The following is a 23,918-nucleotide window of genomic DNA, read 5'->3' as shown; positions in this document are numbered from 1 at the left end:
AAAAGCAGAATTGTCCAGATGGAAAAGGAGGTCCAAAAGCTCACTGAAGAAAATAATTCCTTAAAAATTAGAATGGAACAAGCAGACATTAATGATTTTATGAGAAATCAAGAAACAATAAAACCAAAGGAATGAAGAAAAATAGAAGACAGTGTGAAATATCTCATTGGAAAAAAACTGACCTGGAAATAGGTCCCGGAGAGATAATTTAAGAATTGGACTATCTGAAAACCATGATCATCTAAAAACGAACCTAGACATCATCTTTCAAGAAATTATCAAGGAAAACTGCCGTGATATTTTAGAACCAGAGGATAAAATAAAAATTGAAAGAATCCATAAATCACCTCCTGAAAGATTCCAAAATGAAAACTTCCAAGAACATTATAGCCATATTCCCGAGTTGTGGGGTCAAGGAGAAAGTAATGCAAGCAGTTAGAAAGAAAATTGAAGTATCATGGAACTGTAGTCAGGATAACACAAGATTCGGCAGTTTCTGCTTAAAGGATTGGAGAGCTTAGAATATGATATTCTGGGGGGTAAAGGAGCTAGGAATATAATGAAGAATCACCTACCCAGCAAAACTGATTATAATTCTTCAGGGGGAAAAATGGACATTCAGTAAAATAGAGGACTTTCAGACACTCTTGATGAAAAGACCAGAGCTGAATAGAAAATTTAACTTTCAAATACAAGACTCAAGAACAGGAAAGGGAAATCGTAAGGGACTTAATAATTTTAAATTATTTACTGGGAAGATAATGTTGGTAACTCATGAAACCTTTCTCATTATTAGGGTAGTTAGAAGAAGTATATATAGACAGAGGGCATGGGTGTGTGTTGAATATAAAGGAATGATATGTAAAAAAATAAAATTAAAGGGTGAGGAATGTACTGGGAGAAAGGGAAAGGAAGAGGTAGAAAGGAGTTAGTCATCTCACATAAAAGAGGCAAAAAAAGCTTTTTACAGTGGAGGGGAAGAGGGGGGAGGTAAGGGGGAGTGAGTGAACCTTATTATCATCAGAGTTGACTCAGAGAGGGAATAACACACTCAACTGGATATAGAAATCTATCTTACCATACAGGAGAGTGGGAGGGATGATAGAAAGCAGGGCAGATTCAAGGAAGGGGTCATCAGAAGCAGAACACTTTGGAGGAGGACAGGGTGAAAGGAGAGAGAATAGAATAAATGGAGGGTGAGCACAGGATGGAGGGAAATATAGTTAGTAGGGTAACTGAAAAAATTTTGAAGCAAGTTTTTCTGATAAAGGTCACATTTATCAAACATAGAGAACTGAGTCAAATTTATAAAAATAAGCTACTCCTCAACTGATAAATGATCAAAAGATGTGATCAGTTTTCAGATGAAATAAAGCTATTTGTAACAATATAAAAAAATACTCTAACTCACTAGTGATTGGAGAAATGCAAATTAAAACAAATCTGAGGTACTACCTCATGTATATTAGATTGGCTAATAGGACAGAAAAGATAAATGACAAATGTTGGAGGGGATGTGAGAAAAAGCAGATATTAACACATTGTTTGTGGAGTTGTGAACTGATTCAACCATTCCAGAGAGCAATTAGAACTGTGGCCAGAAGGCTATAAAACCATGCATACCCATTGACCTGGCAATGCCACTACTAGGTCTGAATCCCCTAAGAGATAAAAAGCTAAAAGGAAAAGGACCTATATGTACAAAAATATAGCAGCCCTTTTCCAGGGGCAGAAAATTAGTAATTAAGGGGATGCCCATCAATTGGGGAATGGCTGAACAAGTTGTAGTATGTGATTATGATGGAATATTATTGTCTGTGTTCGTCCTTCATTTTCGAAGACGACCATGCCATCAGAGAAATAATGACATGACTTGCACTTGACTTTGTTTTGAGTGAGGGAGGGCTGTGCAGGTCACCAGCCTCACTTCTTCTCCTGAGCCATCTGGATCCAGTGACCAGATATTCATCAGGATGACTGGAGAAGGCCCAGGGTGCAATGGGAGATCTTGGCCTATTCAGGTACTCATTTAGAGTGAGGTAATGCCCATTCAGTGAGTAGGCCTCTTTAAGAAGTAATCAGGTAATGCCCTCTTAAGAGACAGTGAGAGCAGGATGCTTTCAGAAAAACCTAGAATGACTTACATAGACTGATGCAAAGTGAAATGTACTGTGTGCAAAGTAACAGCAATATTGTAAGATGATCATCTGTGAATGACTTAGCTGTTCTCAGCAGTATAATGAATGATCCAAGATAGCTCTGAAGGGCTTATGGTGAAAACTGCTATCCATCCCCAGAGAAAGAAGGGATCTTGTCTGAATAAAGACTGAAGCATACTTTCTTTGTTTTTCTTGACTTTTTTGTCTCTTTTCTTTCACAACATGATTATCATGGATATGTTTTGCCTGACTGCACATGTATAACCTATAGTGAATTGCTTGCCTTCTTAATGAGGGTGGGTGGGGAGGGAGGGAGGGAGAGAATTTGTAATTCAAAAGTTTTTAAAAAATGAATGTTAAAAATTGTTTTTACATGTAACTAGGGGAAAATAAAATTATAATTTTTTTTTTAAAAGCCTTGGGGGACACCATACTTGTCCTTCACCTTGATTTCTCTTGGTTTTCGGTTTCTCTTCATTCTCTACACTCAGCTTAAATTCCACCTTATGAAGGAGGCTTTTGAGGCTTTTTCTGGTCCGTCCATGTGGTATCCCTGACCCATATATCCTTATTCCCCTTACCTTCCCTTACCCCCATCCAATGATGATTATTATCATACAATCCCAGTGAGGTTACTTTCCATTTCCAAGGTCCATAACAGTTTTTTGCATGTTCTCCCTGCCCTTTCCACTATTAGAATGTTAGTTCCTTGAAGGAATCCATTTCTTTTTACCCTTTCTATCCCCATTGCACTTTAATAGATTATTATAATAGCCTCCTAATTGGTCTGCATCCCTCAAGTCTCTTGCTGTACTACTTTCAAAGTAATTTTATTTAAGCTCAGATCTCAACATGTGATATCCCTACCCAGTTAGTTTCACTGCCTTTCTTCCTACATCTAAGATAAAATGCAAACTCTAATGTTTAGATCTTTAAAGCCATTCACAACCTGGTCCTAAACTATTTTTCCTTTCTCATTGGTTTTTATCCCCTCTCCTGCACTCTTCAATCCACCCAAATTGCCCTCTCTATATATCATTCATACCCTGTCTCCTGTCTCTGTGCTTTTGCACTGGTCACACCCCTTCTCCCTCCCCTTATTCCCTACCTGCTAGTGCCCTCTTTCCTACACTGCCTTTAAAATAACTACACTGTACATATGTTGTCATTTGATATGTTTGTTTTTATCTATCCCCCAGTTAGCAGTGACCTTTTTCCTCATACTTTAAATTGTATTTTGTTTGGTAACCCTCTAACACCTTATTTTCTTACTAGACTGTAACCTACTCCTGCCTGAAATACACTTCCTCATTTCTACTGTTTAAATTCCTTTTCTTCCTTCAGTTCAGATACTCCTATCCTGATCTCCCTACCCTAAGTTTTAGGTGTTCACTTCCCCCTCAGATTTTCCCAATATACTTTGTCTAGTTATTTCATATCCTATTTCAGGGATTTTTAACTCAAAAGGGCTTAGGTTTTTGGAAAGATTTTAAGGGGTCAGTGCTTGTGAGAACTTCAATATAATTCCTTTCTAATTCTATTTATTTTGTTTTATGCTTTTCAAAGTATTCTAAGAGTCTATCTCTCTCCCCTTCCTAGCAGAATGCAACTTCCTTGAAGACAATAATTTGTTATAAATTTTCCTGTACCTAGGTTTAGCATACACAGTGTTTTACTAATTATTTACTAATTCTTAATTGAAAGGCAGTGAATTAATTAAATCAGTATTAAAATAGGACTTGTGTTATACAGTAAAAGCAAGAAATGTTTTAAATTTTCCAATATTTCATTTAATGGCTTGTTAACAACTCCTCTTTGAAAAATGAAATATTATGAATTGAATGTAATGTTTATAGTAGCATTTAGTCCTTAAACTATGCATATTGAAATGTTAAGCTCAATGTAGTATTATTTTATTGATTATGTATATAAGTACGGTATTTTGGGAACCATATCTCAACCTCGTGTGACTGATAGATATGTGTCCAGCATGTTTTCCATCCATTTTTTCAGGGAATTCAGAAGCAGTTTTCTTCTGATGTGCATTTTCACAAGCATATCTTATTGTGTGACTCAGCAAATTATACTTTGTTGGTATGGCATGCTTTGTGGATAATATATTGTACATTTGAAAGATTTGTCAAAGACAACATCAGTTTTAACTACATTATCTGGAAGCACCTACTAAAAGTGCACATGATTAAAACCTTGTTTAATTTCTTTTAGTCTTTAATGATGGCAATTCTAGGGAGCTAATGAGCCTTACTGGAACAATTCCTGTGCCTTACAGAGGTGAGTATCACAAATTGTGTTTCAAAATAGGAATGTATGTCATAAAGCATTTGGCTAAAAAATTATATGTAAATATACTTTTACAGTTAACTGAATTATCAATCAGGTAGTTAATAATTCATCTTCATTTCCTAATGGGATCTCACAGTTTTGCTTAGTTTCTCAGCCTTTGTCAAGTAGTGACCTGTAAATATGAATTTAGGTGGATTTGGGGATCTGATTCCCCTAGTCTTATAATGTGGAGTTGGAAGGAGCCTACTAGCCAGTGCAAGAACCCCATGACTGAGCAGTGCCCAGTGACAAAGTGCTTGCTACTAAGTGGCAGCTTATCTCCAAATCCAGTAAACATTTTTTAATTTGTCAAGAAGCACTTATTAAGTACTTGCTATATGCCAGGCATTCTGCTAAGTGATAGGAATACAAAGGCAAGCAAAAAGAAAGACAGGCCTACCCTCCTGGAACTCAGATTTATTAATTAATTAATTTATTTATTTTTGGCAGCATTCTTTTTTGCATTCCAAATTTTCCCTCTACCTTTAGCCTCTCCCCTTCTCATTAAGAAGGCAGGCAATATGGTCAGTTATGTATGTGAAATTATGCAAACATTTACATATTAGCCATGTTGAAAGAAAATAGGCAAGAAAAATAAAGTGGCAAATTTATACATCAGTCTGCACTCAGTTCATCTATTCTCTCTCTGGAAGTGGATAGCATTTTTCATCACAGTCCTTTGGAATTGTGTTGAATCACAATAAACTTTTGTTAAGCATTGTGCTAAGCACTAGGCATATAATTAATAAAAAGAAGGACAGTCATTTCCCTCAAGGAGCTTACAATCTGATGGGGGGAGATAACGCAGAAAGGAGGCCAGAAAGTAGGAGGCCAGGGCAGATTTGGGGTACCCAGTGTGGGGACATCTTGTTCCATGTAGTTGAAACTAGGCAGAGGAGCAGATGCAAAATGGAGTGAGCTGAGTCCTGTTCCTGCCTTCTGTAAAGGAATGAATTAGTAGGAGTGCTGTGGTCCTCTGCACTCCAGTCAAGGGAGAGAGGCTAAGGTGTCAGTTAAGGCTTGGGTTAGCCGCATAGGGATTAGACAGGATAAACTTAATACCAGAAGGACATATTGTCCTGTGGAATTGAACTCAGGCAGAGCAGCAGAATAAGCCGACCTTTAGTATTAGATATTCCAATTTAGACATCCCCAACTCCCATGACAGGCACCCCAGTGAATCCTCTTGAGTGTCAACCCTTAATTAGCAGCTGAACATCTGAAACTACGTCTCACAGACATCTCATGTCCAAATCAGACTCATTCCCCTACATCTTCCTCTCAGCCGAGCATTCCTGTTACTGTCAAGGACACCTCCCTCCTTCTCATATCACCTAAACATGCAACCTTGATATCATCCTTTTCTCCTCACACCACATATCCCATTCGTTTTTTTGCTTGTTCCTTCACAGCATCTCTCTTAGACATCCCTTTTCTTCTGCTCACATGGTCACTGTCCTAGTACAGGTCCTTGTCACCTCTCGACTGGACTATTATGGTAGTCTTCTGGTTGGTCTCTTGGCCTCACAGCCAGTCCATCCTCTGCTTAGCTACCAAATTTTTATTTTATTTCTTTACAATTTTATTTAAAATTTAAAGTTATTAAATCACAATGGAAAAAATAAAAAGAACAATGCAACAATCCTGTAATGTAGGTAGATCCTGTCTCCGATGTGCAACCTGCCTGACCACCACAGGTAGTGTGTTACCTCTTCTAAAAGGCAGTGGGTCAAAGTGATTTCCATAAACATGGGTCTGTCTGACATGTGGTCAAATCACTTCCTGATCAGTAAGCTCCAGTAGCTTCTTAGCACCTTCAGGTCAACTATAAAATCATCTGCTTGGCATTTAAAGACCATCACAACCATACCTCTTGCTGCTTCTCTTCTTACACTTAGTTTCTCTCCATGCACTCTCTGATCTAGAAACATATTCTTTATTTGCTCTGCTCACACACAGTTCCCCCATCACCATGCCTTTCCAGTAGCTATCCCCCATGCCTGAAATGCCCTGTTCCTTCACCTCTGCCTCTTGGTTTTCCTTGCTACCTTTAGGACTCAGCTTCAATCCCAACTTTGCAGGTTTTTCCTGCTCCTCCTTCCCTGAGATTTCTTCCTATTTACACAGCATATATTGGTGCAAAGTCTTTTGAATGTTTACTCTCTCATTAGAAACGCAGCTTTAGAGCAAGGACTGTGTTCTGCCTTTGTTTTGTCCACAGTGCTCAGCACTGCGTTGGGTACAAAGTAAGTGCTTAATAAATGCTTTGTACATTGTAGCATCACCAGTTTATTTTGTATATTTAATATTCTTAGTGTACAGTTTACCTGTACTTGTTAATGGATTGTGATTTCCTGTCTGGAAAAGAAATGTGAATTATATAGACCTTAGTAATGATAGGACATTTAATTATGCTTTCATACAACTGTACTTGGGGTAGAATTTGCTTGGTAACAGAATGATATGACTTGTGTTCAACAAATCAATGCCATTGCACGCTTTAAAACATTTTTTTATGATCCACTAGGAGGGGAAAACTTAATATGAGTAATGTCAGGAAAACTTTAGTTCTTAGTTCTGAATGACTTGAATGCTAGAAATGTCAGCTATATTAAGGTAGTACAATAGTCTTTGTAAGCAAGTAACAATATTTATTGACAATTTGATTGTGATCCCATCTTGCTGTAGATGATGCTTTAGAAACTTACTGGTCTGATGATTCAGTCTTGTAAATTGCTTTTCTTTGTTTTTAGGAGGCAACATGGCCCAGTGGGAAGAGTGCTGGCTCTGAAATCAGAGGAGCTGGGTCCAAATCCTACTTCTCATTCTAGCTGTGTGACCTTGAGAAAGTCACTTAACCTCTTTAGGCTTTAAGTTCCTCATCTGTAAAATGAGGAGGAGGTTCTGGATGGCTTCTTCGGTCCTTGTCAGTAGTAGAGCTGTCATCCCATACTGTATTCTCCTATGTTTCCCAGCCTCTGTACTGTTGTAAAAACATAAATGACAAGAGTTGCATAACCAAGAATGGATTGTATCAAAATGCATTTATCTCCACTTTATCCTACTGAAGTACTCTGCAAACTAAAAACTTGAGAAATACTTAATCAGTGTAATTCTGAAACCCAGGAAATACACTGATGAGGCAATATGGAAAAATGGGAAGTTCTTCAAGTTTGGATTCCTTTGAATTCAAATCTTAGTTTTCCCACTTATACCTCTGTGACCTTTTACAAATTACTTAGAAGGTCTTTAAGCCCCAGTTTCCTCTTTTAATGAAAGGATTAGAGTAGATGATCTGTAAGGAATTTCCAGCCTAACAAAAATTCCACATCTTCATATATGTATTGTAGTTTAACTTGGTGCTATTTTATTGCAGTTATTTACCTGTTAGGGTATTGAAAGATCATAAAAGATCTAAAAATAGAATAATTGAAGTCTCTCTTTTTCTTTTTAGGTAACATATACAATATCCCAATTTGCCTGTGGCTTCTGGACACATATCCTTATAATCCCCCTATCTGTTTTGTTAAACCTACTAGTTCAATGACCATTAAAACAGGGAAGCATGTTGATGCAAATGGAAAGATCTATCTTCCTTATTTACATGAATGGAAGCATGTAAGTATATGACGTATATGCTGATTTTAATTTTTAGTTGGGTTCTAAGTTTTCCTTCAGTAAGAAACATATTTAATGAGCATCTGCTATGTTCAGGATACTTCAGAATATACAAAGAGATACAAGACAATACTTGACCTCAAAAAGTTTGTAATCTACTTCAGTTTATAATACATGTACGTTAAAGGACAACCTACAGTAAAAGATCATCTATGACCAATGCCATTGATAAGTGGTATAGATAGACTTTATTTTCTGAAATGCTGGTTTCATTGTAGTTTGAGTAGGGGCTTTATTTTATAGAGCTTTGATCTCATAGATCTGGAAATTCCTTTAGTACACAACTCAACCCAGGAGTGTTTTTTCAACTTGTACAGGTCTTTCCTATGACCTCTCATAATTGCCTGGGGATCTACTCAAGATGCTAGAGGCCATTTTCTCTAATATTAATACTAATTTCATATGAAAAAATTATATAACAAGTATTATGTGCAAAATACTTTGGAGGGTGAAAATAGGATTTAATATTCCATATTCCTTAGATCTTACTCCCCCCCCCACCTGTCTACCTCCCAGTATATTTTGTACTTGAGTAGAGGGAAATCACTATGGGTTCAGGTGAATAGGAGAAAGCTTCCTAGTCTGATTTGTTCCAGACTTTTAAAGATAGGTAGTTTTCAGATATATAAAAGACATTTTAAACAGAAATTGCAAGGGATGAAGGCACAAAGGTGAGAATGCATAAAATGTTTAGGAAATAGTTTTGGTCAGAGCAGAGAGATTGTGGAACGAAATGGTTGAAGCTAAGAATGATAAAATAGGTTGAGGGCCATATTAGTAATGAGCCTTGGATGCTAGACTAAATAGGTTAGATTTTTGTCCTATGGGTAGTGAGGAACCATTGAAATTTTTAAGCAAAGGAGAAGTAGGTAACTTATATGTAGAAATGGTGTGGGGAGGTCAGTGGAAACTAGAGGCTGTATTTTTTTTTTTTTTTACCATGTTCATGTTGAGTGTGTAGGCTCTAAAATGAGAAAGTTATGCTAAGTAATTTAAATCTTTTGTTTTGACCTTGGAATATTCTGTCAGGTTAAGATCAAATTATTGTAGCATCATATCTAGCTATATTTGTATTGCAGCAAAACCTATAAGTCAACTAGACAGATGTCAAAAAAGACAACTAGAGCCACCACCTTGTGACAGCAAAACTAATGAGTGGAGAGCTGAAGGTGGGGAAAGGAGCAGCAGCTCCTCAAGGGTGAGGAGATAGGAATCCAAGGGCTTACAAGCAAGGGGTTTTCTTTGACTAGCATTCCATATACTACACTTGGAATGTGGGGAGTATATGTATTGATGTAATCTTCAAGGGTCTCTTGGTGAAAAACCCCCAAAAAGTGAGGATTCTACTGATCTAGGTGCCTGAGGGAAAAAACAGTTATATTGTTCAAATTAAAACTGGGTGAAATGATAAATAACTACAGTCTTCATTGTAATTTTCACTGCAAAAGCTGTAGATTACAGAGGAAAAAATTAGCTTGACGGCATAATGCTGTAGGTGACCAGAACAATATCTAACCCAATACACAAAGTCTAATTTTTGTGGTCGAGTACTGAGAAGAACTTATGAGAGTTGTCTCCTGTCGTTGTTTAGTCATGTCCTACTCTTTGTGACCCCATGAACCATAGTACACTAAGCCTTTCTGTCTGCCACTATCTCTCGAAGTCTGTCCAGGTTCATGTTCATTTGTTCCCATGATACTTATCTTACCATCACATCCTCTGCCATCTCCTTTTCATTTTGCCTTAAATCTTTCCCAACACCAGGCTTTTCCAGTGAGTGCCATCTTCTTATTATGTAGCTTCAGCATTTGACTTTCCAGTGAACAATCTGAATTAATTTCTTTAAGTATTGACTGATTTGAACTCCTTGCTGTCCAAGGGACTCTCAAAAGTCTTCTCCAGCACCACAGTTTGAAAGCACTGATTCTGGAGTGCTCAGCTTTCCTTGTAGTGCAGCTCACAGCCATATGTTGCTACTGGAAAAAGCATAGCTTTGACTATATGGACTTTGGTGGCAAGGTGATGTCCCTTTTTAATAATACTCTCCAGATTTGCCATAGATGTCCCTTTTTAATAATGCTTTCCAGATTTGCTATAGCTTTCTTTCCAAGGAGTCTTTTAATTCCAAGTGTCTTTTAATTCCAGTGTTAACAATCCTGTCTGCAGTGATCTTCTAGCCCAAGAATATAATATCTGACATGGTTTCCGTTTCTTAGTATTTGCTAACAAACAGTTAGTTTTGCTAATAATGCCGCAAATGCAGCTGAAATCACAGATCAACTTAGATGGTGTTCTCTTTGTCATGAAAAATGGTACCTCCAAGCCATATGTACCACCAGTGGAAATGGGCTCTTTGAAGAACTGGACTGATTTGGCTACTCAGCTCCAAACCTAGAAATGAAACGGTAGAAGTTCTTCCTTTTTTTCTGTTTCCTCCATTAACCCTTCACTTTAACGGAGCAAACCGTAATACTACTTTGCCATTTGAGTGTGAAAGTTTTTTACTTTGTCAGCATATGTATTGCACAGTGTTGTAAAGTGGCAAATATTGCTATGCCTAAAATAGGTTTCTCATTTAATATAAGTTTTTGTTTTCATTAGGGCAGTTCCTGCCATTTTTTTTGCAGTATTCTCAGTTGTTTTTTTTTAAATCAACCTGTTTAGTACTGAGAAAGATACCTTAAGCACATTGATATTTGGGTTGCCAGGGGTTAATATAGTAAAGATGAATACTTTCCTTCTGGCTTGTGAGATCTGTGTTCAGATGCATTTTGGAGGTTGGATTTTAACTAGAATTTGATGTGTTTTTTTTAGTAGTTAAAAAAAGCTTAAAAAATAAAAACATTTGAATAACCAGAAAGCAGAAGCATTGTTTTATGTAAATTTTGTAGTGACAACTTTGAAAGTAGAATTTTTTTTCTTTCTCTATGCGTGTCTACAGAAACAGAAGATACAAAACCTTGTATTTCGTAAGCATACCTGATCATTTAAAACAATTTCCATGTTGACTACGTCCAAAAATTGTTTCCCACTATACTTGTTAGTCCATCATCTCTTTGTTGTGAGAAGGCTAGCATTTTTCATCATCAGTAGTCTTGATCGTGGTTGATCATTGCATTAATGGTTCAGAGTCCTTAAGTCTTTGAGAATTGTTCATTTTCGTGCATTGATGTTACAAGTTGTACTGGTTCTATTTACAATGCATAGAAGTCTTCTGAGATTACTCGGAAACCTTCTCTTCCTTTGTTTTTTGTAGCATGATAGTATTATGTTACATTCATGTACCATGATTTCTTTAGCCGTTCCCCAATTGATTGGTGCCCCCTTAGTTTCTAGTTTTTTGCCACTAGAAAGAAAACTGCTATAAATATTTAGGTACATAAAGGATCTTTTCCTCTCTTTGATCTCTTTGTGGAGACCTAGTAGTGCTATCACTGGGTCAAAAGATGTGCACAGTTTAGTAACTTTTTGTGCATAATTTCAAATAGCTTTCCAGAGTGATTGGACAAATGTGCATTAATGTGCTCTTTCCATGTTTGTCAATTGCTTGTCTTTTTTGTCATCTTTGCAGAATTGTTTTAATTTGTGCTTTTCTCATTTTTAGTGATTTGGAACATTCTCTAATATAACTAGACTTAACATAACTGGATTTCTTCTCTTAAGAACCTTCTGCCTGTTACATCCTTTTACCAATTATCAATCAATAAATGACTTCATATAAAGTGGAATTATTTTCTTTATCTTGAAATGAGGCTTTTGTGTTTGTAACATGATGTTGCAAAGGGGTTTTTCCCCTAATTTTCCTGATAGGCTGTATTCTTTTTGTACAAAAACTCTTTTAGCATTATGTAGCCATAATTTTTCATCTTTTCATGTGTGATCCTCTCTGTGCTTTGTTTGATAACGAACTCTTAGCTACCTATATATCTGAAAGGTAATTTCTTCGTCATTCCTCTAATTTGTTTATGATGTGACCTTTTAGATTTTTTACACGTTTCCATCTTAAGCTTATTTGGCTATATGATGTGAAGTGTTATCCAAATTTAATTTTCACCAGATCGCTGTCTTAATTTTCTCAGTGTTTTTTAAGGGGGAGGGGCAGGGGGTAAAATAGTGAGTCCTTATCACAGTAGATAAGATCTAATCCTGGGCTACCAGGTTTATTTGCAACTTTATGTTGTGTACCTAAATCAGTTCTGCTGATAAAGCTCTCTGTTTTTTAGCCTAATACCAAATTGTTTTGGTAATTAATTAGTGCAATGTAGTGTAGTTTTAGAAGCAATACTGTTGTGACCATTAATCTCTTGAGAGCCTTGTTTTTTTGTCTTTTTGGCCTCTAGATGAATTTTGTTATTTTTTTCCAGTTCCATAAAAGAATTCTTTGGTAGTTTGAATAGGTATGATACTAAATAAGTAAATTTTTAGATACCATGGTCATTTTTATTATAGCAATTTGGCCTACCGATGAACAATTAATATTCTCCAGTTTTGTAGTTGTGTTCATATAGTTATCTGTGTCTTGGTAGATAGACATGTAAATATTTTATACATTCTCTATTCATTTTAAATAGAATTTTTCTATCTTACCTGAAATAACTTTTAATAGTGAGCAGTTTCTCTTTTGAAAGTTGAGAAATCACAGTACATAGTGAGCAGTTTCTCTTTTGAAAGTTGAGAAATCACAGTACAAATCAAACAAATGATCAATTTTGCATGTTTAATACAGTTCCATTGCAGCTCTGTATTTGGATCTTTATAGATTTCAAAGAACTTCTGCATACCTGATTTACGGGGGTGGGGGAAGCTTTAAGGTTTTGATTCAGAACATCCTGCACATTGAAAGTAATAAATTCAGTCATAAACCATTTGTGAATCTTAACTCTTACAGTTCAAGACAGTTCATGATCAGTTTTCTATTACACTGGAATAACTCTTATGAAAAACATAATGATGTCTGGTTATAAAATTGAGAAGAATTTTTAGTCATAAGTTTGGGAAGTAAAAATCTTAACATAAATTTTGGTCAAGTATGTAGTACTATTGTTTGAAACCACTCTAGAAATTTCTTCCCAGAGTATATAGCCTTCATTTAGCCTCAGAGCTTGATTGAAGATATTTCAAAGGTATAGGCAAGAACATTAGGCATTCTTCTATAGTGTCTTAAGGTTTGAAAGAAAATAATTGAGTAAAAAAGGATTAAGAATCATTCATTCTAAAGGTATTCCATCCTGTTTTAGAACAGCACCCCATTGGTATCTGTGTGAAGTGTCCTTTAATACCACTAATACTAGGAAAAAGAAAACAGGTGAGGAAGGTGGACAATGTTACTGCAAGTTTCTCTGCTAATGTCCTCATTTCTCAAATATATAGAGAACTGAATCAGATGTGTAAGAATACAAGTCATTCTTCAGTTGATAGTCAAAGAATATGAACACGCAAGTTTTCAGATAATGAAAATTATCTAGAGTCAAATTAAAAACACTAAATCAGTATTGATTAAAGAAACACAAATTAAAACAATTGGGAGGTGCCACTTCATACTTATCAGATTGGCCAATATGACAGAAAAGGAAAATGACAAATGTTGGTGGAGATGGGAGAAATTAGGACACTAATGCACTGTTGGAGTTGTGAACTGATCCAGTCATTCTGAAGAACAATTTATAACTAGGCCCAAAAGGCTATAAAACTATCCATACCCTTTGACCCAGAAATAGCACTACTGGGCAAAGAGATTAAAAAGAGGGAAAGAACCCAACTATACAAAAATATTTGTAGCTCCTCTTTTTGTGGTGGCACAGAATTGGAAGTTGAAGGGATGGCCATCAATTGGGGAATGTTTAAATAAATTTTGCTATATGATTATAGTAGAATACCATTGTGCTATAAGAAATGAGTAACAAGATGCTTTCAGAAAAACCTAGAAAGACTTCTGTGAACTGGCAAGAAGTGAAGTGAGCAGAACAAGTAGAACACTACCTAGTGACAGCAATATTGTGCAATGATCAACTGTGACTGACTTAGCTATACTCAGCAATATCATTATCTCATACAATTCCAAAGGATTCATGATGATAAATGCTGTCAACCTCCAGGAAAGAATTGATGGCATCTGAATGCATATTGAAGCATAATTTCTTTTTAGTTGTTTCTTTTTTTGTCTGTTTTCTTTTACTCCATGACTAATATGGAAATGTTTTACATAAATGCACATAAATACAACCTATATCAAATTGCTTGTCTTCTCAATGAGAAGAGAGGGAATTTGGAACTCAGAATTTTAAAAAAATGAATGTTAAAGATTTTTTACATGTAATTGGGAAAAGAAATTATTTGGTAAAAAATACTAATACTACAATGATCAGTTTGCTGGAAAACTTGGGAAAAAAGTTTGTTTTGGAAAAAGTATGCTTGTTTTTATTTTGACAAAAGCTGAAGAAATTGAGACTATTCAAATTTATCTCAGCACCGGTCTGTGTGATGTTGTACATAGTGCATTCAGCATACAATTAGTTATTAAAATCAAGTAAAGACACACAGGTGAATTCTACATATGGCTTGAAATACTTAGTAATAAATTTGTTTTTGACCTTCAGAAACAGCATAAACATGTACAAATAAATAAAGCAATCACAAGAAGGAATAGAGGATTAAGGTGAGGTGAATTAGATAATCATTGAGGAATACTTACTAAATGAGGTAGAGTTTATCGTTTAAAGGAGGGACAGCCTTCAGTTTGATATAGGAAAGAAGAGAGAAGATTTCTGAAAACTGGATATCTTGAATAAAGATTTAGAAGGGGGAGAATTAAGATTGTTACGTAGACCAATAAGAACAGGAATATTTCCTTTATTAAACTTTTGTTACATTTAAATTTTATTCTTTGCTTCTTTATTGGTACACCAGAATGGCATATTAAAAAAAATGGAATTTACAAGATTGGGGTCAGGCATTTACCAGGAGAGAGGCAATGTGGGAAAAAAGGACCCAGCTTGGTTTTGCCGTGGGTAAAATCTTATCTTCATTTCATTCATATGTCTCCTAGGGTTAACAGTTCTTGTCCTGGTTGCCTTCTCTGGCTATCATAAGGAAAACACTTCCTTGAAATTTAAAAGAAAGCTTTATAAACTTGAGCTATTTTTATTGTCATTGATGAAATACTGCTAAACTTTACTCATTTTCTCTTTAGCCACAGTCTGACTTACTGGGTCTGATTCAAGTAATGATTGTGGTGTTTGGAGAGGAGCCTCCAGTGTTTTCACGTCCTACTGTTTCAGCCTCCTATCCACCATACCAAGCAACAGGACCACCAAATAGTAAGTGGAATCTGGATTTAATTTTTAAAATGTATTATCACCATTATAAAAACAGAAATGTGGTATTTTAATCTCTTTCTGACCTTTTATTTGCTGTAAAGCTTTTTAAGTTAGTGAGTCTGTTGAAGCCCCATTTTATTTTAAAACTTCCCTTCCCACCTTCATCCTGAGGCTGGCATTTGGACTTCTGTTTGTGGGTAAAAATCTAAACATTAGTGTGTTGGCTTCTAAAAGGGAGGAAGTTGCAGTAGAGCTAGAATTTCTCCAATTATACATATCTGAAATAAGAGTATGTACTGCCATCTGGATCATTAGAGTCCTAAGTAATTTTACAGCAACAGATAAAATAGAAAAGCTAAATAACTTTAGAATATATCAGTAGATGGAGAAAAAAACTGTCTAGAAAATCTAGCTACTTCAACCAAAAAACTAATGGAATTCATCAAAGTCCTGAATACATCATTCACCCACATCACATGCATTCTTATAATAAAGATTGGACTTTACCCTTAAATATACTGTTTTCAAAATTCCATCTAGATTTTGTACTAAACTGCCAAATTGAAATTACAGCATTGCAAATAGTATGTTTTTGTGTTTTAGTTACTTTTGTATTTTTTTGTATGCTAAATACTCCCAAAAGGTCTTTGATAGGTTAGAATGATAGGATGAATCTAATAAGATGGATTTTTCAATTCAGTGAAATTTTCAATTTAATTTAAAAATTCAGTTAAAATGAACTTGGATTACATTTGGATTAAAAAAGTTAATAGTCCAGAGTAAGGAGAAAAGTGGCTAGCCCCTCAGTTGATCTCAAAAAGATAGAATTTTAGTGGGTAAGGAATTCTAAATGAGTTAGCATTGTGATATGACAGCCTAAAAAGATACTGTTCTTAGTTGTATGAATAGAAACATAATGTCCAAAACAAGGGAGGTTCTGATCCAAATGGCAGGTATCATTCAAAGGATGGTGATGGGTGGTGTTAGGACTGGAAACTATTCTGTGTTAAGATAAGTTGAAGGCCCTAGGAATTTAAATTGGAGAAGAGAGGACCTGAGTGTGGAGCTGAAGGAGGGAGGTATTATTATCCCCAATTCTGGTTGAGAATTACAGAGGAAAATTTTTATCTTCATATGAGGGAAATATACTTCAATATGTTAGTAGATCTGTGCTCTCATTAATGTGGGTCCAACCTCCACCAATGTATGTTGCATCTATTCTGTGCCTTCTAGTCCTCTGTAATTTTTGTTTAATTTCTTAAATAAATCCTTGCTAGAGAATTGATTGTCTGTACTCAACGACTTCATCTAGACCTTTTAACATAATTCAGTATCAGAACTTGAGCTGTCTGTTGTTTCACGTTGTCATTGAATTACTGACCTTTGGGTAATCTTTGACATTTGTCATCATTGATGACATGCTATAATTTAGTTAGATCTATCACACATTTCTATTACCTTTTATTTCACCTGCAAGGAGATTTGGTACATGTTCCATGATTTGCAGTTGTAGAACAACACTGAGAGAATAGATGGGTTTTTGTTTTGGAGATTATCTGCTTTTTGAAAAAGCTGTGCAGTTTTCCAAGTGATCTTGTCTGCTCTTGATTTCCTGATCAGTTCTGGGCCCAGCTCAGCTGAGTACCTGCCCAAGATAGTGATACTGATGGCCTACTTAAACGAATTTAAGGAAATGGTTTGGACAATGTTGACATTATTGGAATGAGTATATTTCCTTCAAAAGTGACTTTTAAAAGGTGAAAATACTCTGTATTTATAAGTTTTATTGTCTTTGTTGTAATCATTTGTTCCTTTGTATTTCTCTTTAAAGTCAAGTATTTTAATGCTTATCTTTTTGATTTCTATTAGTCTGTTATGTGAAGTGTTCTAATCCCTTAGTGGGCACATTGTAGTTTGTTGGTAACAAATGTGCTCTGTACATCTTTAATATATTAGCCCAAATGACTTCTGAGACACACACACACACACACACACACACACACACACTCTCTCTCTCTCTCTCTCTCTCTCTCTCTCTCTGTCTCTCTCTCTCTCTGTCTCTCTGTTTCTCTCTCTTTCTCCCCCCTCCCTCCCCCTTTCTCCTTCTCTCTCTTACTCTCATTCTCTCACACTCTTTCTTCATGAGATTCTGTATAAAGTTATATATAAAGGAGATTTTAGTTTCACTTGAGGGTAACAGAAGACAAAAATATGTTTCCAGCAGTTGATAAATCCTTTATAATCAGTCTTTCATTGTGAAAGACAGTAAAAAGGAATTATTATGCTCAATGATCATTTTTAAAGCTTTAACTGCTCAGGAGTTTGATCTTCTGTCAGGGAGGCAGCATGCTAAAATGGAAAGAACAGACCTGGAAGTTTGAGTTCTTCAAGTTCCTTTCAAAAATTGAATGAGAAATTAATTCCAGATTCACCAAGAATAGTCAGGAGAAGAATGGTTAAGGAGACGGACCTTATTTGGCATGCTCTGCAACCTTGAGCTAAGTTCTTATTCTCTTGTTTTCATTCCTCTGGAGTTAAGATTGGTCACTGAATTGTTGGCCTTAGTTGTTACATCAAGTATTTTGCAACGTTTACTAGCAATGTAGCTCTCTCTTGTGGAAAAGAAGGAGTATACTAGATAATAGAATAGCTAGGTGATTTCAGAACCTGATATCTGCCTGAAAGGAAGTCTTTTGTAGAATGTCATAGTGCTCTGTTCTTGGCTCTTTTGCTATTTAACATTTTTATGGATGACTTTGATAAATACATATAGAGGGAATTTGTATAAAATTTACAGATAACACAAAGCTGGGAGTGATAATAGTTAATGCAATGAATGACAGAATCAAGATTTATAAAAACCTCAACAGATGAGAACATTAGGTTGAATTTAATAAAGTGCAGTTTAATGGGAATAAATGTAAAACTCTAAATTGGGTTCTTGAAATTAACTTTGGGGGGGTGGAGCCAAGATGGCAGAGTAGAAAGGTGGACCTACTCTAGCTCTCCCTGCAAAGCCCATAAAATACCTGTAAAAAATGACTCTAACCAAATTCTAGAGTAGCAGAAGCCACAAAACGACAGAGTGAAAGATATTTCCAGCTCAAGACAGCCTGGAAACCGAAAGGAAGGGTCTGTCACACCGGGCTCAGAGCAGAGTGTAGACTAGCCTTGGCCAAGCGGCACCAGCGAGGACTGGAGCAGGTTTCAAGGCATGGAATCCCGAGCAGCAACCGTGGTTCCCAGATTCCCAACCCATAGATGCCAAAGATAGCTTCAAAGGTCAGTGAGAAAGCTCTTTCACTTGAGTGAGAAGGGAATGATGCTGTCTGGCCCTGGCCCCAGGATGGTGGCAGTTGCTGAAGCAGGACTGTCCATTTTAGGAGCCCTCACCCTAAAGCCCCTGGGGGAATCAAGCAGCTGATCTGAATCTCAGCCCTGAGTGGCGGTCCTGGGGTGAGAAGGAGCTCTGGCATGGTGGAGCTGGAGGCAGTTGTGGTGAGAGAACCTTACTCGCAGATCCTGGGCAGAAAAGCTTATAGTTGCTCCCAGACCAGAGCACAGGCCAGGAGAGGAGTTAATTCCTCTCCCTTGATTGTGCCACCTTGGAAGAACTGAGAACTTACAGGTTCCTAGAGTATACCTTCCACTTCACAAAGTGGAGTAGCAAAAGTCAAGTAGCAGACTGGGAAAACGCGCCAAAAAGGGAAAAAAAATAAGACTGTAGCAGGTTACTTTCTTAGTGAAGAGGTATTTTCCTCCCTTCCTTTCTGATGAGGAAGAACAGTGCATACTATCAGAGGAAGACCTAAAAGTCAAGGCTTCTGCATCCAAAACCTCCAAAATAAATATGCAGTGGTCTCAGATCATGGAAGGGCTCAACAAAGATTTTGAAAATCAAATAAGAGAAGTAGAGGAAAAAATGGGAAGAAAAAGGAGACCAATGCAAGAAAATCATGAAAAGTGAGTCAATAGCTTGCTAAAGGAGACCCAAAAAAATACTGAAGAAAATAACACCTGCTGGAGATTCCGTCCCTGAAGCCTGCTCAGATCTGCTCCTCTAGGTGCTGTGCGGCCGAGGCAGGGCTGGGCTCTGCTCTGGGTCCGGTGTGCGACGGACCTTTCAGGTCAGTTTTTCAGGGCTCTCTGGAACAGAAATCTCCTCTGCTCCATTGTTCTGTGGCTTCTGCTGCTCCAGAATTTGTTGGGAGTTCTTCACAGGTATTTTATGGGCTGTCGGTTTGGAGCTAGTATATGTGTATCTTTCTGCTCCGCCATCTTGGCTCCTCCTCCGAAAATAGATTTTTAATGAAATACAGGGTTTCCAAGCATTCCTGAAGGAAAGACCAGGTCTGAGTAGAGACTTTGAAGTTCAAACACTGTAATAGGAGGAGTGATATGTATGTCTCCATTGAACTTCATGATCATCAGAGATGATAGAGGGAATCTAATTGGATAAGTCCTGGGAGTGATCTTTTTTATGTCTTCATGAGAAGAATGAAAAGGGAAAAGGAATATATTGGAGAATGGGGAGAGAAAGCTAAGTTAAGGAAAACTATCCCACATAATCTGTGCAAGTTGACATCTATAAAGACAAGGAGTTGGGGGAGAATGGCTAACTCTTAAACCTCACTCACACTTGAACTGGTCAAAGGTGGGGAGAGAACACACACACAAACTCACACACATGGAAATACATTTCAGTCAGCAGAGGAAAAGGAAAAAAAGGGAGAATTTAGAAATAGGGTAGGTTAGAGAGGAATTAATCTTAAGCAAAACAAAGTTTAACATAAGGATGTACAGAAATATTTAGTTTTCTTAGAGAGTGGCAAAGAATGGGAATCTGAGGGTGTATCTATACTTCTAGAATGACTGAATGAGAATGGTATATAAATGTAAATCAATAAACATTTATTAAGCACCTATTATTTTCTAGGCATTGTGCTAAGCATTGGGGATACAAAGAAAGTCAAACAACGGTTCCCACTCTTAAGGAGTTCACAGGACAGGCTTTGCAGAAGGTAGGACTAGAGGTAGAGATAAAGAGGGAGAATAATCAGTGCATGGAAGACAGTAAGTGAAAATGCCCAGATTCAAGGATGGAGTGTCTAGAGGAATATCAGAGAGGCAAGCATCAACTGGGATTTGGTTTTGTGGGGTGGGAGTGGTTTGAGCAGAGGCTATGAAAGGGTTTAAAAACCAACCAAACTGAGAATTTTATATATAACTGTGGAGGTGATCAAGAGATATCTGAGAGTATTTGTGGTGAGTTGGGGGAGGAGGTTGTAATATGGGTACACCTTCACTTTAACATCATTTTGGCAGTTTAGTAGAGGATGAACTGGAGTGGAAGGTACTTGTAGTAAAGAGAGTAACCTACAGGCTTTGAGGAAATGATAAGAGAATATAAATTTCAGAGATACCTTTGAAGACTTACATTAACTGATGTGGAGTTAAGAACAGAAAGAACTACTTATATGCCAACAAGAGTATAAAGGCATATAGCTTTGGAAGACTTAGGATCTTTTGATCAGCTTAATGGCAGATCATAATAATGGAGCACTAATAATGAAACATGTTGCCTACCTCCTGATAGTGTAGTAAGAGTATGTGTGTTCTTTTGGACATGATCAGTGTGGAAATTTGTTTTGCTTGATCAGTGTATTTGTAACAGGTTTTGTTTTCCTTTTGTTTTCAAATTAGGGGTAGGGAAGAGAGAAGGTAAATTTTTGCTGATGGAAAAAGAAATAAGTGGATTCTGTGAAGGTGGCAGAAAAAAAGCAGGAAATTACATGCTTTTTCCAAATTCCATCACAAAATAATTTAAAATGAGGTCTCAAAGTGAATATTAGAGTAGCAGAAATAATTAAAAGTGGGAGTAAAGCAGTTGTCTAGACTTGGTTGATTGTTGTCCCTCGTTCTCGAAGAGGATCAAGATGACATCACTATGATAAAGTCAAATAATCGTCCAACTGGCTGATCAGACCAATACAAACTTGGAATGCTCTGCCACAGATTGGGCACACATGGTCAGTGTGAACGTTTGGGGTGGATACTCTAAATTTGTGCATCCTACATATCCTTTGAGCTATTTCAGTTCTGCTTTGCCCATAGATCACAACACCCTTTCTGATATGGGTACACCATGCTGAATGGTCATGTGCCAGTGTCTCCCATGTCACCCAATCAATTCCAAAGCTCTTGTCCTTGTATCACCTCTTCTGACAATCATGTGAACACCTACTCCATGTGAGTTCTCTATAAAATAGTCTTTTTGGCAAGTGTATGTTTTGCATTTGAACAACGTGGCCAGCCCATTGAAGTTGTGCTTCTGAAGCATAGTTTGAATGCTTGGCAGTTCAGCTCTAGCAAGGACTTCAGTGTCTGGCACCTTATCCTACCAGGTCATCTAAAGAATCTTCCTAAGACAGTTCAAATGGAAGCGATTCAGTTTCCTGGCATGGCGCTGGTGGACTGTCCATGTTTCACAGGAATACAACAATGAAATCAGCACAATGGCTCTGTAGACCTTCAGTTTAGTAGTTAGTCTAATACCTCTTCTCTCACATACTTTGCTTGGGAGCCTCCCAAACACTGAGCTACCTCTGGCAATGCCTATACCAACCTCATTATCAGTGTGTACATCCCTGGAAAGTATACTACCAAGGTAAGGATTCATAACTTGTCCATTTGCTATAATTGATGGTTCCACGTATAGATGGTATGGTGGTGCATATGGATGGAGCACCTATGTTTTCTTGTTGTTAATTGATAGGCCAAAATTAGCACAGGCAGCAAAGAATTGATGGTCAGCTTCAGATGCTACGTTGAGCGCAGTCATCTGCAAACAGAAAATCATGCACCAACACTCTTCTCCACTTTGGTCTTGGCTTGTAGCCTTTTCAAGTTGAAGAATTTACCATGAGTACGGTAGCTAACCTTGATGCTGTCTGTGTTAATCCTCATTGAAAGCATTTGACATGACTGAAAAAACCATGCTAAAAAGCACGGGAGCAGGAACGCAGCCTTGGTTCACTCCATTGGTGACTGGGAAGGCACAAAAGCATTGTCTACTATCCAGAACCCCGGGCAAGCATGTTGTCATTAAATTGACGTACAGTACTGATGAGCTTTTCTGGGCAATCAAATTTTGACATAAATTTCCAGAAGCCCTCACGACTAATGGTATCAAAGGCCTTGGTCAGATCTACAAATGTTGTATACAGATGTCTCTTCTGCTCCTGGCATTTCTCCTGGAGTTGTCAGGCAGCAAACACCATATCAACTGTTGCTTGGCTTTTTTGAAGCCACACTGGCTCTCAGGTATATGACCATCTTCCAGGTGAAGGATCAGCCTATTGAGGAGTCCTCCAGCAAGAATCTTGCCAGCAATGACTAAGAGACAGATGACCCCCCCCCCCCGCCCCCCGCCTTGTTGTCACAGGACAATTTATTTCCTTTACTTTTATAGAGATGGACAATGGAGACATCCTTGAACTTCTGGGGGATAACCTCCTCTTGCCAAATAACCTGGAAAATTTCAGTCACCTTTTATATGAGCAATGGTCCCCCTACCTTGTAAATCTCAGCTGGAATAGAGTCAGCACCATGTGCTTTGCCACATGAAAGGAGCCTAATGGCCCTCAAAACCTCTTCTTCAGTTGGAAGTTCAGCTAAGGAGGGATTGACTTGAACTTGAGATAAATGGTCAGTGGCCTCAGCATTGATTGATGATGGTCTTTTGAGAACACTTATTGAAATGTATTGAAATCTCTCCAGAATCATGTTCTTATTACTAATCAATGTGACTCCATCAGCACTGAGTAGTTGGGATGCACCACAGGTTTTTGGTCCATAAATAACATTCAGGGAAGGTTATTAGATTGTGGCTATCAACATAAAACTAAATTTCATCTACCTTCTTACTGAGCCAGAAATCCTGCATCTCTCTAAGCTTTGTTTGTACTTTACTTTTGATGGAATTAAATGCTGCCTTCTTAGAGATGGATGAAGTATCCTTCCGGTGAATCCTGTGGAGTTCTCATTTTTCATTTATCAGCTTCTGAATTTCCCAGTCATTTTCATCAAACCAGTCTTGGTGTTTGCGAATGTTTTGACCCAGATGAGCAAATGCAGTGGTGTACACCAAATCTCCAAAAACTGTCCACTCCTTTTCTGCTTCACTGTTGCCAACTATGTGTTGGCTTAACTTTCCCTCCAAGTTAGCAACAAACTGTTCATGCTCAGAGAAGAGCTCTAATTTGTTGACATTAATTCTTTTGGTAATCATTTTGCCTTGGGGGCGGTGCTTTACAACTTGGAAAGATATTATTAGGAAAGACCTGACTTCTAGGGTGGTGATCTGACTTGACTGAAGTGCAGATGTTGGAAAATCAACAAACAGTGGGAGCAACAATGTAGG

The 23,918-nt window shown here is 37.2% G+C and overlaps 1 protein-coding gene across 4 annotated transcripts in view; it reads left to right on the top strand.

Moving 5' to 3' along the window:
- Positions 1-23,918, top strand: part of TSG101 (tumor susceptibility 101) — a 101,559-nt gene that overhangs the window by 12,361 nt on the left and 65,280 nt on the right. For 3 of the 4 annotated variants that reach the window (XM_072619661.1, XM_072619659.1, XM_072619660.1), the window contains exons 3-5: positions 4,386-4,451; positions 7,957-8,120; positions 15,370-15,496. In XM_072619661.1, coding sequence (XP_072475762.1) covers positions 4,386-4,451; positions 7,957-8,120; positions 15,370-15,496 — 357 coding nt within the window. The remainder of the gene's footprint in view (positions 1-4,385; positions 4,452-7,956; positions 8,121-15,369; positions 15,497-23,918) is intronic. The other variant, XM_072619662.1, reaches the window with a different exon arrangement.

Source organism: Notamacropus eugenii, chromosome 6, assembly GCF_028372415.1.
Source record: "Notamacropus eugenii isolate mMacEug1 chromosome 6, mMacEug1.pri_v2, whole genome shotgun sequence".
Lineage (NCBI taxonomy): Eukaryota > Metazoa > Chordata > Mammalia > Diprotodontia > Macropodidae > Notamacropus > Notamacropus eugenii.
This window is presented reverse-complemented; position numbering and strand designations above follow the sequence as displayed.